General features: G+C 41.0%; 1 protein-coding gene across 2 annotated transcripts in view; it reads right to left on the bottom strand.

The window, feature by feature from the left end:
* The window catches only part of AK5 (adenylate kinase 5), a 228,566-nt gene that overhangs the window by 109,274 nt on the left and 103,387 nt on the right, over positions 1–15,905 (bottom strand). For both annotated transcript variants that reach the window (XM_077771136.1, XM_077771137.1), the window contains exon 7: positions 5,737–5,827. In XM_077771136.1, coding sequence (XP_077627262.1) covers positions 5,737–5,827 — 91 coding nt within the window. The remainder of the gene's footprint in view (positions 1–5,736; positions 5,828–15,905) is intronic.

Raw genomic sequence — 15,905 nt, 5'->3', positions numbered from 1 at the left:
AGATATTAGAAAACTATCATTGGCAGTGGTAGAATGAAGAGATCTTTGAGGGAAAAAAAATCTCTTTAAAAAAATAACTTACGCTTACAAAGAAGAAAAGCTTGGCTTTCATAATAAAATGCTTTTAACAGAAATTTTATTGTTACATTAAGAGATGGAATTTCTTGACACGTTGCTCTTGGCAACAGTACTAATAGATCATAGGAAGCAATAGACAATGGGTGTCATAAGCTCAGATAATGATTGAATAGCTTTCTTTCTTTTTCTTTTTCTTTTCTTTCTTCTTTTTTTAAGCATTGGTTGCTTGGCTTGCTGAAAATGGGACCTTTGATAATAGTCTAAGGTATGACATACAAAAGATGGAGGTAAATATAGATATATTACACATTTTTGCCTTCTTTCATTGGACAATGTAACACATAAAACATCTGCAATGATCTTGTTACTCAAAAAGGACAGCAAAATTAGTGCATTTTGAAAAAGTGATAGTATGGTTTTTACTCCCTCCTAGTTTGAATTTCTCAATTTCTTTCAGATTTAAAAATATTCTTTCTATAGATACAGAGCTGAAAGAGAATCCCACAGAGAGCACTCAGTGTCACCAGTTTCAGATGTAGAATGGTCTTCAGAAAGATGATTTTCAGGTTGTCTCCCTACATTTAAGTGGGAAGATGATACAAATTGGCTGAAGATGTACCAGAAGGCTAACCACATTGCTTTCTGGGGCAATGTTACAGGCTTTTCTGCTCCTAGAGGATCTTCCATCTGAAGTTTTAGGAAGGTTCCCCTCCCACTCTGAATCCCAAATAAAGGGGTGCTCCTGCAAGACAGTGTTTTTGGGGCAGTGAGGGTATCTGTAGACGGAGCTGCTCTAACATCACCTGCCCCCTCTGAGGAATCTCCCTGGTCCTGTCTCTCCTGCAAAACTGTAAGCAGCTTTAGGTGGGGAGGTATTTCACCTCTACATTTTAAGAACAGGATTTAGAAATCCTATGCATTTGATACATGCATGCTGAATGATTTAAAAGTGAGTAAAAGGATATTTGCATTTTGCTTTTGCAGATCTTGATCTCCATTCACTCTACACACTTCAATCCCTCCCAAGTGCCTCAGGCGTCAGGCTCGAAGAGCCCAGCTCTCATTCTAACAGGCGTGGAAAGTGTTAGTAACAGTTTCCATTAGAATTCCTTTGAAGAGCATTGCAATTCTTTGGAAAAACAGTGAGCTCCTCATGGGATATGGTGTTGGGACTGTTCTAGGTGAGAAGCACAGGGGTGATTTTCGTTACTCCATGAGAGGGGCCAGGGAGGAAGGAAAAGTGAGAGGGTGTGGAGAGCAGAAAATGGGGAAATGTGTTGAATAAGATGTGATCTCTTCCTGTGACTCCTCAAACCCTCAGCAAAGATACTAACTCATATATAACCTTTTCAGTGTGACAGCCACACACTGTATCCACATAAACCACTTGGTCTTCACAACAATCCTGCGGTGGCACTATTAGTATCCCTTGTTATAGATAAGGAAACTGAGGTCCACGGAGATTGGGTGATACCTCCGAATGGCTCCGCCAGAGTACTGACGGAGGACTCTAGGGACGAGGAGAGGCTGCAGATGGGGCATAGAGGTCCAGGGAATGGCATTCTATGGCATGAGACAAGCAGATGTGCATTCTGCTCTGGAGTCAGGGAAAATGTGGTGTGGCTGTGAGTCCACATACTTGGACGAGTAGCCCAGCTGAGGTGATTAGCCAGATGAAAAAGCACTTCTGTGCCATCTCCTATGAGATGCACACTGGGTGTCAAACAAACACAGAGACTCTCCTTCCAGTCTTGTACTCTAATAAAGGACAAGGATTTTTCTTAATTTTAATTTTTGAAAGAGAGAGAGAGCAGGGCAGGGGAGAGAAGGGAACAGAGGATCTGAAGCGGGTTCTGAGCTGACAGCAGAGAACCTGATGTGGGGCTTGAACCCATGAACTATGAGATTGTGACCTGAACTGACATCAGATGCTTAACACACAGTCACCTAGGTGCCCCCAGGGAAACAGAATTGTAGCAAACAATCCTATACTTGACTATAAAGTCATAATTGTGATAAACACCCTGAAGGAAAAGTATAGGGGGACTATGCCAGTGTCTAAACTAGTCTGGGATGGGGGCTGAGAATACCTCCTGAGGAAAATCACATTTAAACTGAGATGCAAAGCAGGATCTGGCTGGGTGAAAGAGGGCCTAGGGAGTGAGAGAGGAGAGAGGATGCATATGGGGGAAGATACCAAGTAGCCTGTGCAAATGGCCAGGGGCAGAAAGGTGCTGAGACATTCTAGGGACTGGAGGAAGCTGGTGGGGTGAGGGGAGGCAGTGCTGGAGCAGGAGAAGAGTCACTGTAGCAAAGCTATGGGTATGTCTGTCACTGGTGCTCAGCCTGCAAGGACATCATTGGAGGTTTTGCTTTGCTTTGTTTTGTTTTGTCAGGGAAGCAGGGTGGTCAGAGCTGCATTTTATCAGGATCTCCATGGCAACAGCAGGATTCAGGGATGAGGTAAGAGGCCGGCAAGGAATGACAAAGCCCTGCCAAGTACAGTGGGGATAAAGAACAAGCTCCCAAGGTGTCCCTGAGGAATGATGACCGGTGTGGGCTGTGAGGACAGGGACAGTTTTGCCTGGCTCCCTTAAAAGAGAAAAGCTGCATGGTCTCACTTATATGTGAAACCTAAAAAAGTGAAATACATTGAAGCCGAGAGTGGAGTGGCAGTTACTCTGGCATGCAGGTGGGGGAAATGGGGAGATGATGGCCAAATGGTACAGAATTGCTGTTTTGTAAGATGAATAAGCCTAGGGATGTAACACTGATAGCAGGATGACTATAGTTAATAACACTGTGTTAAGTACTGGAAATTTGCTAACAGAATGTATTCTGGGTGCTCTCATTACACACAGAAAAATGGTTAACTGTGTGAAGAGAAGATACATTAATTAGCGTAACTGTAGCAGTCACTTCACTATGTATATCCATGCCAAGTCATCATGCTGCACATCTTAAACGTATAGAGTTTTTATTTAAGGGGCACGTGGGTAGCTCAGTTGGTAAAGCATCCAACTTTTTATCTCGGTTCAGGTCATGATCTCACGGTTCACGAGACTGAGCCCCGTGACGGGTTCTGTGCTGTCAGCACTGAACTGGGATTCTCTCTCTCCCTGTCCCTCTGCTTCTCCCCTGCTCTCTCTCTCTCAAAATAAATAAATACACTTAAAAAACAAGAATCTTTATTTGAAAAATTTAAAAGGAGAATGGAAGGTCATTCACAGGGAGGTGACAGGGGATCTGCGGGGCAGCTGAGACTCTGCAAAGTAGGTGCAGGGAGAGGGAAGAGTACAGGGACAAAACTGGGGGCTGACAATTCATAGGGCGGTGGCCATGGACGTGACCTGTTCAACTGGGTAAGTTTGGGTATTTACAAGCCTCACGATTTGTAGTCTTCTGTTTTCTCTGCAAAGAGAGAAAGATCCAGCAACAACTGGCCCATTCCCTAATGGCAACAATAACACGGAACTTCAGAGGGGCTGCCTCTGCGGGGGAGGCATCGTGTGTTGCTAGTTTACCACAGTCCCTCCCAGGCTCACTTCAACACCAAGAGCTGTTATAGATAGAACAGGCTTATTTTAAAGCTGGAGCAGAACTCAGCTTTCAGAGTTTAGAGGAGTGGAGGGGAGGTAGCAGGAGTTGAGGCTGTGAGCAGACTCCTCGTTCATAAGTTGGGAGGCATAGAGGGGAAAGACGGAGGGACTCGGTCCCTGGTGACCTCTGCTATGGGGCAGGTACTATACACTCAGAGGACACAGCACCTGTCCTCAGGCAGTTTACTGACTAGCACAGAAGTCAGCACTGCTGCATCACTGCCGGATGAGGCCACCTTTCAAAAATGCCACTAGAGAGCCACAAAGTGTCAAGTGTCCTAAGGAAGGGGCAGGTTAGAGGACATGGAGAAAAAGCAACCCTCGCACTGTTGGTGGGAATGCAAACTGGTGAAGTCACTGTGGAAATCAATGTGGAGGTTCCTCAAAAAATTAAAAACTGAATTACCCTATGATCCAGTAATTCCACTACCGGGTATTACCCAAAGAATACAAAAACACTAACTTGAAAAGATATATGCACCTCTATGTTTTCACAGCATTTTTTCCAATAGCCAAATTATGGAAGCAGCCCCAGTGTCCATCGATAGATGAATGGATAAAGAAGATGTGGCATATACACACAATGGAATATTACTCAGCCACAAAAAGAATGAAATCTTGCCATATGCAACACCATGAATGGATCTAGAGAGTATTATGCTAACCAAATAAGTCAGCCAGAGAAAGACAAATATCATATGATTTCATTCATATGTGGAATTTAAGAAATAAAACCAATAAAGGAAAACAAGAGATGAACCAAAAAACAGACTCCTAAGTATAGAGAACAAACTGATGGTTACTAGAGGGGAGGTGGGTGAGGGATGGGTAAAATAGGTGAAGGAGATTAAGGGTACACTTATCATGATAAGCACTGAGTAATGTATAGGATTGCTGAATCACTATATGTACTCTATCAAACCAATATAACTCTGTAGGTTAACTATACTGGAATTAAAATTTAAAAAATAAAAAAGGGCAGCTTAACTCAGATCCTCCACTCCACTGTCTTGGGGATACCTAGCAGTTAGCTATTTGTTCTTAGAGGTCTAAATAAATGTTCTAAATACGACATTGGCTTACAAAGCATGGCTGCCATAGCATTTTTCAGAGCAGCACCACTCTGATTTATATGATCTTACATGCTGCTCAATATTCAATCTCTCCAACAATAGGCCATCTTATGGTAAATATCACTGGAAAACCGGGCAGGTGAGTTTACATTGTTATTTGTGCTCTGTGGGTCTGCCTAGAAAGATTACTGCCTTGCCTTTCTTTGAAGCTACTCTTAGGGGGCTTCAAATCAAATATGATGAAACATTTTTCATGTTCAGTCTTTTTTTTTTTTTTTTTAACAGCCCAGAACTTTTTCGGTCTTTATGCACTGAAGCCATTACTGAGAAGAAAGTTTACAACGGGGATGAAGATTTGAGTCATCTGCATAGAACTGACAGTGGAGAGCATGAGGGACAATGAGTTGACCAGAGTCAGACAGTAAAAGAGAATGAGATAAGGGTCAAGGAGAGAATCTCGATTACTGCTTACATAAGGGTGTGTGATTGCTCTGCACTACTGTCCAATGTCAAATTTCTAGGTGTGAATGCTTAGGAAGAGAAGGCTCAGAGCCAAAACAGGAGCTGTCGGTTGGGATGGGAGAAGCTATCTGACAGAAGGAGAGGCTTTTCCCAGGGGCCACAGCAGAGACATGTCAGAGTTAAAGAGTCCTGAAGGAGTTGTAACTTTTAATTGTTGCACAAAGAATGGGCTAGATTAGATTTTTTCAGTTATAGTAACACAATCCTATGTTACATCAGGACTGCCTGCTAATTTACATGTGCAATGACTGGAAGGCAAGCATTAACTATAAGGGCCCTATAGATAGTCCTTCTTTCCTATTTTGTTTTATGCCTTTATTTTTAAACCAGAAAGTGTAAAGCTCTGAGAATGGTGTCATCCTTAAAAACTTGCAGCAGATTGTTGAGCTCCAACATTATACAAAGCTCCAGACACTTGGTAGGTGATCAGGCCATACTGTTGCCCAAAGGACATGGTGACTTACCTGCTGCAGCTTCTTTGTTTGGAAATAACTTGCTGTCAACTGCCATGCTGATGTCATAGAACACCTCATCTTCATCTCGGTCAGCATCAAACTGGGGGAAATCAGGACAGACAAGTTAGGAACAAGAGAATGCATAAATTAGTTCATTCCCAAATATAATGAGCATGCATCACACAACTGTATCTCTAATGAGGCAGGACAACAGGAACTAAAGCCCTTGAGTCTTAAACAGACTCATGCAGGACTTTTCAGTCTAGACCACATATCAAACAGAGAAGGATATTAGGGAGTAAGCGTATAGTTATTTATGATTAAGAAAAATGTGTAGAATTTTCTTAACTTATAAAGTAAGCTTTGGAAAAAATCATAATTGAAAATTACCTTGTGGCTTTTGGCTTTTAGGGTTTTTGTTTTTAATTTTAAAAAGCCAAGAAAAAATGTATTTCCAAAAAATGGGGGGGGGGGGAATTTTCTAATGTACTGTTAAAAAAAGAAAAAGGAAAGAGTCCCCAAACCAAATTTTAGTTACTATACTAGATACTATAGATACTATACAAGAGATGTAGTCTGTACATACTGTAGACTTAGATGTAATAAAAATTACAGATTTAAACGTTTTAGTATTCTTTAAAATTTACAAAAAATTATTTTATTTTTTAAAATTATTTATTATTATTATTTTTTAATGTTTTATTTCATTTCTGAGAGAGAGAGATAGAGACAGCATGATCAAGGGAGGGTCAGAGAGAGAGACACACACACAGAATCTGAAGCAGGCTCCGGGCTCTGAGCTAGCTGTCAGCACAGAGCCCGATGCGGGGCTCGAACCCACAAATTGTGAGATCGTGACCTGAGCCGAAGTCTGACGCTTAACCGACCGAGCCACCCAGGTGCCCCAAAATTTACAAAAATTTAAATATTGAAAAAATGCAGTTATAAGTCCTCTATTTCCTGGTTGTTCAGTGGCTTTTAAAAATACACTTTAGTTTTTATAAAAATAGCTTTCCTGTGTTATAATCAATATAAAATAAACTGTACATTTAAATTGGTAAGTTTTGACATCTGTATCTGTATATCTGTGAAACCATCATAAAAATAAAAATAGTGAACAAACTTATGTCTTCCAAAAGTTTCCTTCTGCCTCTTGGGAATGAATCCCTTTCTCCTGAACCCCTACATGGTAATCATTTAATATACACATCTCTAACTATAGATTATTTTACATTCTCTAGAATTTTATATGAAAGGATTTATACAGAATGCAATCTTTTTGATCTGGATTCTTTCATTCAGCCCAGTTATTTTGAGATTTATCAATGTTGTATCAATATTCATTCCTTTTCATTGCTGAGTAGTATTCTACTGTATGAATATACTGTTAATCTCATTCTGGGTATCTTTCAGCTCAGGCATTGTAGTTTTCATCTCTAGATATTTAATTTGAGTCTTTAAAAAATATATGTCGCAATTGAAGGTTTGAAACATGTTCATTTATTTATTTTAGAGAGAGCAAGAGATTGTGAGTGGGGGAGGGGCAGAGAGAGAGGGAGACAGAGAATCTCAAGCAGCCTCTGCACTGTCAGTGCAGAGCCCGACACAGGGCTCGAACTAATGAATTGTGAGATCATGACCTAAGCCGAGACCAAGAATCAGACACTTAGACTGAGATACCCAGGTGATAAAATATAATTATAACTTTTAATGTCCTTTGCTAGTTCTAACATCTGGTGTCAGTTCTGAATTAGTTCTGATTGATTTTTTTTTTTACATCATTATGAGGCATTTTTCTTGGTTTTTTTTTTTTTTTGCATGCTTGGTAATTTTTATTGGATGCCAGGCATCATTATTTTGACTGTGTTGGGTGCTAAATATTTTTGTATTCCTATAAATATTCTTGAGCTTTGTTCTGGAATGCAGTTCAGTTACTTGGAAACAACTTGATCCCTTTAGATCTTGGTTTTAAGATTTGTTGGGCTGGCCAAAAATTTGCTAGAACTGATACACAAATTCAGTAAAGTTGCAGGATACAAAATCAATGTATAGAAATCTGTTGCATTTCTATACACCAATAATGAAGCAGCAGAAAGAGAAACCAGGGAATCAATCCCACTTACAATTGCACCAAAAATTGTAAGATATCTAGGAATAAACCTAACCAAAGAGGTAAAAGACCTGTACTCTGAAAACTATAAAACACTGGTGAAAGAAACTGAAAATAACACAAAGAAATAGAAAAACATCCATGCTCATGGAATAAAAGAACAAATATTATTAAAATGTCTGTATTACCCAAGGAATCTGAACATTTAATGCAATCCCTATCAAAATGCCAACAGCATTTTTCACAGAGCTAGAACAAACAATCCTAAACTTCATATGGAACCACAAAAGACCCTAAATAGCCAAAGCAATCTTGAAAAAGAGAAGCAAAGCTAGAGGCATCACAGTTCCAGACTCCAAGCTGTATTACAAAGCTGTAGTGATGAAGACAGTATGGCACTGGCACAAAAACAGACACGTGGATCAATGGAATAGAATAGAAAACCCATAAATGGCCCTATAGCTATATGGAAATTAATCTTTGACAAAACAGGAAAGAATATCTAATAGAACAAAGTCTCTTCAACAAATGGTGTTGGGAAAACTGGACAGCAACATGCAAAAGAATGAAACTGGATTACTTTCATATACCCTACACAAAATAAATTCAAAATGGATGAAAGACATAAATGTGAGACAGTAAACTACCAAAATCCAAGAGCAGGAAACAGGCAGTAACCTCTTTGACAGTGGTGACAGCAATTCCTTACTAAGTATGTCTCTTGAGGCAAGGGAAACAAAAGCAAAAATAAACTTTAGGACTTCATCAAAATAAAATGCTTATGCATATCAAAGGAAAAAATCAACAAAACTAAGAGGCAACCTACAGAATGGGAGACAATATTTGCAAATGACATGTCTGATAAAGGGTTAGTATCCAAAATCTATAAAAACTTACCCAACTCAACACCCAAAAAACAAATAATCCAGTGAAGAAATGGGCAGAAGACATGAATAGACATCTTTCCGAAGAAGACATCCAGATGTTCAACATCGCTCATCATCAGAGAAATACAAATCAAAACCACGATGAGATACCACTTCACACCTGTCAGAATGGCTACATTAACAACACAGAAAACAACGGGTGTTGGCAAGGATGTGGAGAAGGGGGACCCTCTTACACTGCTGGTGGGAAAGTGAACTGGTGCGGCCACTCTGAAACACAGTATGGAGGTTCCTCAAAAAGTTAAAAATAGAACTACCCTGTGACCCAGCAATTGCACTACTAGATATTTACCCAAAGAATACAAATATACTAATTCAAAGGGATACATGCACCCTGATGTTTATACCAGCATTGTCAACAGTAGGCAAATTATGGAAAGGGCCCAAATGTCCACTGACTTATGAATAAATGTAACTCAGCCATCAAAAAGAATGATATTTTGCCATTTGCAATGACATAGTTGGGGCTAGAGAATATTAAGCTAAGTGAAGTAAGTCGGTCAGAGAAAGAAATACACTATACTGTTTCATTTATACATGGAATTTAAGTAACAAAACAAATGAACAGAGAGGAAAAAAAGAGAGGCAAACCAAGAAACAGACTCTTAACTACAGAGAATAAACTGATGGTTATCAGAGGGGAGGCGGGTGGGGAATGGGTTAAATAGGTGATGGGTATTAAGGAGAGCACTTGTAATGAACATCTGGTCATAAATGTAAGTGATGAATCACTAAATTCTATACCTGGAACTAGTGTTGCACTATATTCTAACTGACTGGGAGTTAAATAATGGCTTGGGAAAACAAAAGCCTTGTTGGGCTGGACCAGAGCAGTGTTTAGTGTCCAGTCAATTAGTTCTCACTGTGGAGGCAAGACTCTTCGGAATACTCTACCCAGTGCTCTGTGACTTAAGAGGGTTTCCAGTATGGCTGACAGAAAAAGGCATTATTCCGAGCCAACTAATCCTTTTCAGTGGTTTTCTCTCTCCATTTCAGGTGGTTCCTTCAAATGCATACCCCTGTAGTACTCTGCTGAACACTGGAGGGGAACCCTTGACAGATCTCCAGAGTTCTCTTTCGGTATAGCTCATATGTCTGGTACTCTCTCCTCTGACCTCCAGTCACCTTGGTCTCTCAGACTCTCAACTCTGCTCAACCTATTTGGCCCCCCATTCTCTACAAGGCTTCCTTCTTTCTGCTCAGCAGCCTGGAAACTTCCAGCAGTAAAAGCAATCATAGGGCTCACCATATCTGTTTTCTTTCAAAGAATCCCCTTATTGCTTGTTATAAGGTATCTTGAAAATTGTTTTTTAAGGTTTTAAAATTTTTCTTTGTTTCACGTGGGAGGGAAAATCCAGTCTATTTTATTTCATTTGGGCCAGAGGTCTCAGTTCTTCAGCTTTTTAATCTTCATTATTATCTTGAAGATATTTAAGAAGAAATTAAGTGATTTATCCCTGTATATTTTCCTACTGAAGTGTTTCATCATTTTTGGTAAGGGAAATTTTACAAGCTTGAATTAGAAAGTTCAGTTTTTCTTACCTCTCCTTACAGTTAAAACACCTCTGAATGGTGCTTCAAAGTGCTTTCTGGATGTCACATCAGCCCCTGGGAAAGGTGAGGCAGATAGTTTCCTTTCTATTTTACAGGTGAGGAAATATCTACTTAGAGATATTATGACTTTCTCAAGTCAAACAGTTAATAAGCTGAACTAGGATTTACATTTCAGATGACTGACACTCTCCATCCTGCAGATACCATCACAGTATGACAAATGCAGCCCTGCTCAAATGAGCGTTACCACAGCCCTTTTACCTAAGAGCAAGATAAGAAAAGCAGCTGGTGGTTAGGGCAGATACAAGGAGACCATGAAGGCACATTTAGTGCCATCTTGATGTACTGCTTCTCATACCCATATATACTATGGCTGGTTTTTTATTTTCAAAATATTTGTTAGCTATCATCAGTAAGGAGTAACATGTACTAAAGAAGGATTGTATTTTTATTTTTTCTTAGGCTTTTGAGAGATGGGTGGCAGCACTGTGATTTTATAAATAAAAGAGCATAAATTTATGTTTTAGCATGGGATTCCTAGAAAACAGAGCCTAAGGCAAAACATAGGTTAACACTTTACTGGAGGTTTTGTGCTGTGTGCGTGCGTGTGTGTGTGTGTATGTGTGTATGTGTGTATGATCCCAGGACAGTAAATGTGAGGAAAAAAGAAAAACAAAGCAAAGAAAAAAGGAAAACGAAAACAAATATAAGGTAGTACATTCCTGGATTGGCCCCAACTTCACAAGAAAACAGAGCCGGTAGGTTGGTCTCTATAAAGACTAAATGGATCATCTACATTTCAGAACAGTCTGACGGGGGGGAGGAAGGGAAAGGTATTTTTATGCTGGGTCCTTTCAATTTCCCGTATTTCACCGGTCCAACTTTTACCTCTGAGGAGTTAAGCGCCCTCTAATTCTTGAGTGTGCTGTCTAGCCCCTGGGGCAGCCACCGAGAAGCCGTACCTCCATACCATGGGGAGCAGAGCGGCAGAGCATCTAAATCTACAAGTCCCAAAAGAAACCAGAGCCTCTGTAGGGATGGCCTGGTTGGGTCTGGGTGCTGTCTCTGAGAGACTCCCACAACTGTGGCGTTGATGAAGCCCCACCTTTAACCCCAAAGAGGCTGGCCAGTTGTCAGCAGTGCTGGAGACACAGGGCAGTGCTGGCCAGGGCTCTCCATTCAATAAGCAACCAAGGCCTGGTGCACAAGGGAATTAGGGGAGGCTTAAAATTGGGTTCAGACAACTTAAAACTGCACAGGAGCTGGGTTTGAAGTTCTGCTTCTCCCTAGCAACTGTCTGGCTTTCAGCAACTTAGTCCACCCCCCGTCCTTAGCACCTACACAACGGGATGCTGTGAGGACTAAGAAGATGGTATATATTTGACACACCAGCACAGAGCCTGCAGTTCTTTTTTGTCTCTCTCTTTGACTTTCTAGGTCAGAGGGAGTATATCTGATCACTTCTATATTTTGGACACACACACTTTTATTTTTGAAACTTGGGGACTGTGGAATAAGGAATACAAGAGACTTGGAGACTTTCTAGGAGCTATCCTATTCTCTGGCTGATTTGAACAAAGCTTGTTTAGTTCTAGCACAGGCTAATGTACCTGATTGTCCTAGCCCACAGGCAGACTGCAAAAGGTAAAACACTATTCATAAAAAACCTTCAACAAATATTTGATGAGTAACTACTACCTGCTGGGTGGACTCCAACTAACCGCTGCTAAGTGTCCGGATGATGAATATGGAACCATGAAGAAGAGGACACCCACATAACCAACTCAACTCTGGATTCTGCTGATGTTGCTAAAGTTCATCTACTCCTGCATCAGGACCACAGACTTGAACCCAGGCTGCTTTATTTTGTGGGACATCTGACTTGTACAATTCCAGAACTAGCATGGGACTCTTCCCTCCATTGTTTTAGCAGATATTGTGGCATATAGACCTTGGAGAGGTCTTGTGATGGGGTACTAGCAGAACAATTGCCACTTAGTTGGCTAAGGTTCTTGCAAAGTGGTAACATTTAGTGTCTGGAGAGGTTGTGTGTTTGGTTAGAGGCGAATTGAGTTTGAAATCATCATTTTACTCAATGCACATTTATTTGTTTTTGCACAAACTATATACATTAATGGTTTTCAACCGGGAGGGATTTTGTCCACCCCTCCCTCCCCCGCTTCCAACAAATGTTGGGATACATTTTTGGTGGTCACAACTGGCAGGGGGGACACTAACTGGCCAGGGATGCTGCAAAATATCCTATAATGCACAGGACAGCCCTTTCATGACAGAGAATTATCTGGTCTGAATGTCAGTAGTGCCAAAGCTGAGAAACCCTAATCTTCTCAGGTTTTGAGTTTCTTAACAGTGTTTTGAATCTCAGGGAGCAATGATTTTTCTTTCTTTCTTTCTTTTTTTTTTTTAAGGGAAAAGGTTTTGAGCTGCAAGAACCTGGGCTGTTACTTCAAAATGCAAAGCACAGGAGAAGTGACAATGCTGCAGGGGTAGCCCAGGTAGAGGGTGATGGAAGGAAAGTTTATTCACATCTTGCAGGTCAGAACCAAGCTTCGCGGGGCAGATGGAATCGTGTGCTGCTAGACCAGCTGCCGTCTGACATTGCTCCCAGCTCTGAAATTCTGTGAATGAATGGGCAACTTTTTCTTTCTTGAGTGTTATTTGTCTGGCAATCTTAACAAAACTCTCTTATTCTGAGGGAACGGACTCACAGAAGACATGGTCTTACATAATCTGTTTAAGGTCATTTAATTTAAGGGGGCTGGGGAGGTCAACTGGAGGTTTCAAAATAAGATGCTTACCAAACTCCCCAGTTGACTCACAGATGCATGTTTTAGCTTGAATAACAAATGTGGTAACAGTTTTCAAAATCATAGAAAATATACCTGAATCAGGAAAGGAAATTATGGGAGGGGGAGTAGAGGCAATGCTATGTGAGGAGAAAGGGTTAGAAATGGGTTTTTGGTTTTGTTTTCTTATGGCACTGATTTTCAGGCTGCAACAGGCTGTCCAGATCTTCTCCATGGAGACAGGGCTTTCTGCTGTTTTCGCTCTGCTAGGTAGAAATGTTAGGTTTACAAAATATCTCTAAATGGACTCGAAGGGAGAACATCAGTTCAATTTCTCTTTCCAGATTCCACCTTTCTTTAAGTTTAGGTCTGCCTCCCACATTTTTTCTGCTTTAATTTGAGGAGGAAACAAACTGGTTCTGTTATTAATATTGTCTCAGTTTTATATATCCTGTAAGTATCATTCTCTGGCCATCATATTGGTTTCCCTGAATTATTTACTTCTCCCTGGTTTCATGCAAAGGATTTCAATTAGGCACACTCTCCACCAATGGCTTTCACCATCTGCTGCTGGAGATCCCCCAACATGCAGATAATCGGACTTCAAATTTCCTCTTTTATATGTCTAAAGACTTCCCTCTAAATGATCAATTGGTTGGCATCCTCTTCACAGAAAATCTTTATACCTCTCCAACAAAAATTGGATATTGCATTGAAATAGTAATAATGTAAAGATTTATGGTAACTGGAGTGAAATCTGTAGTTATCTGCGATGGAGTAATGGCAGTTTGTAATTGTCTGCAGAATTGTGTTTCTGAAGCTTCATAATTAATTACAAAATCTGAAAGAAAAGCACCAACATGGATTCAGTGGAGGGTGAGCAGGGATAATATCCTGTCTGAAGAAAGCCGAATCAATCCCGTCTTGATAAGCAGAATTCCTGTGGTATGGCCCTGCTGAACCAGGGTATGTAGAACATACTTTTTAACAGAATGAAATAAAGGAAAAACGTGAGAAGATAGATCAAAAAGCAGACTTGATTGGTATGCAAAGAGATGAGTACAGAACTGGAAAGCCGTGGATATCTGAGTAAGACTCTTCTCTGCTTTTTGTATGAATCTTTCTTTCAATGGGTATTCAGATTATAGACAGCATCTGGAAAATTTGGTTGGGAGTAAGTCAACACAATAAAGAGGTTCCAGAAAAAAAATTATTGCAATATTTATGAAGTGTTTTAAGAAAAAGTTTTTTTCCTGAACTCAAAAACTTTAATGTAATAATGACTGAGTTATCTTGCTATAGAGACTTAGAAAAGGAGGCTACAGATTTTGATTACTCTTATTACACTAGCTCAGAGGTCATTTTTCAGAACCTGCATCTGCATCAACAACTAATCAACAAAGTACCAGGTGCAGTTACCATTTTTTTTTAGCATCTACTATGTACCACTCACTGTTAGGGCTTTCTTTATATGATTGTATCATTTAGTCCCTACAATATTATTATAAAAGGGGTATCATTATCTCCAGATTCAAATTCAGAGTAAATAACTTGTCCAAAGTCACGCAGGTGGTAGAGCCAGGATCTGAGTCCACATCTGGTCTACATCAAACTGTGAGTCCCACCACCTGCCAAGGCTGTGAGGATCAGCTCGTGGCTCCACGGGCAGACTTTATCTTAGCTGGATACTTGCAAAACAAGTCAAAGCTTTCAGAAGGACTCTTGGGGCAGGCCTCTACGAATCTGTAGAAGCCAAGCCACACTAGGTCCAGATGCGATACAGTCAAACATTCTTGATCTTATTCCCTACTTTCAGGCCATCGTTGATAGTTTTGCTTCTCTGAACGATGGGTGTATGCTACCACGTGGCTGTAGCTGTTGGCAGAAGGGCCTCCGCCCTCTCTGCAGGCTGGCCAAGAGCCTTGGAAGGAGAAGTACAGGCAAAGTTGACTATAAGAGACAGGTGATGGCCTAGCTCCTCACAGAGATCTCCTGGGCAGCTGAGGCACCGTCAGCTTCAAGCTACCAATTTCAGAGGGAAACTGGCTACTGCTTCACAGTCCTTTCTGTCTACTGTTGACTTCAGTTATACCCTCCACAGCAGCCTTCTAAAATGTCTTTCTCCAAACTGCCCTGCCTCTCAGCATGTGGAGAGGACTTATGTCATCTCTCAGCCTTGTCCCTTTTGATCCCAACTGAATCCTTCCTCAGCAACCAAAGAAAGAGTAGGTCTACCCTCTTTCTAAGAGCCTCTTTGTTGTAGAGCACAGTCCTGCTATGGGTCCATGTCTGGCCTAGTGCTGTCTGGGGAGGCTGCTTTACTTCTGTTCCACAGACTGGTACCCAGGGCCTGGCCTGGCTCAGCTACCGCTCCTCCCCACATCCCAGCCAGGGCTGCAGCTCTGTAGCTCTGCCTCTGACTGATGGGCAGCTTTCCAGACTCCTTGCTTTGGCCATCTCACAGAGGATGGTAGACAAGGCCATGTCACCCAGAAGATGGGAGAGGCTAGGTTTTCAGTCCTGAAGGAGGTTGATGATGAGAGAGGAGGCCCAAGAATAAAAAAATCCAAATTGGTGGTGGGGACTAGGTCTGAAACAATTTCACTTTATGAAGAGTTTGTGGCTCTAATAACTGATTATTAAATTTTGTAGGCTGCCCCAGTCTGCCCCATACTGACCAATGCTCAGATCATGAATGGATAGCAAGTGGCCAAGATCCTGCTCATTGATCTCTGTGGGCACTATGATGGGACACTTTTA

Source organism: Crocuta crocuta, unplaced genomic scaffold (genome assembly GCF_008692635.1).
Source record: "Crocuta crocuta isolate KB4526 unplaced genomic scaffold, BGI_CrCroc_1.0 scaffold125, whole genome shotgun sequence".
In the NCBI taxonomy this organism is placed as follows: Eukaryota; Metazoa; Chordata; class Mammalia; order Carnivora; family Hyaenidae; genus Crocuta; species Crocuta crocuta.
This window is presented reverse-complemented; position numbering and strand designations above follow the sequence as displayed.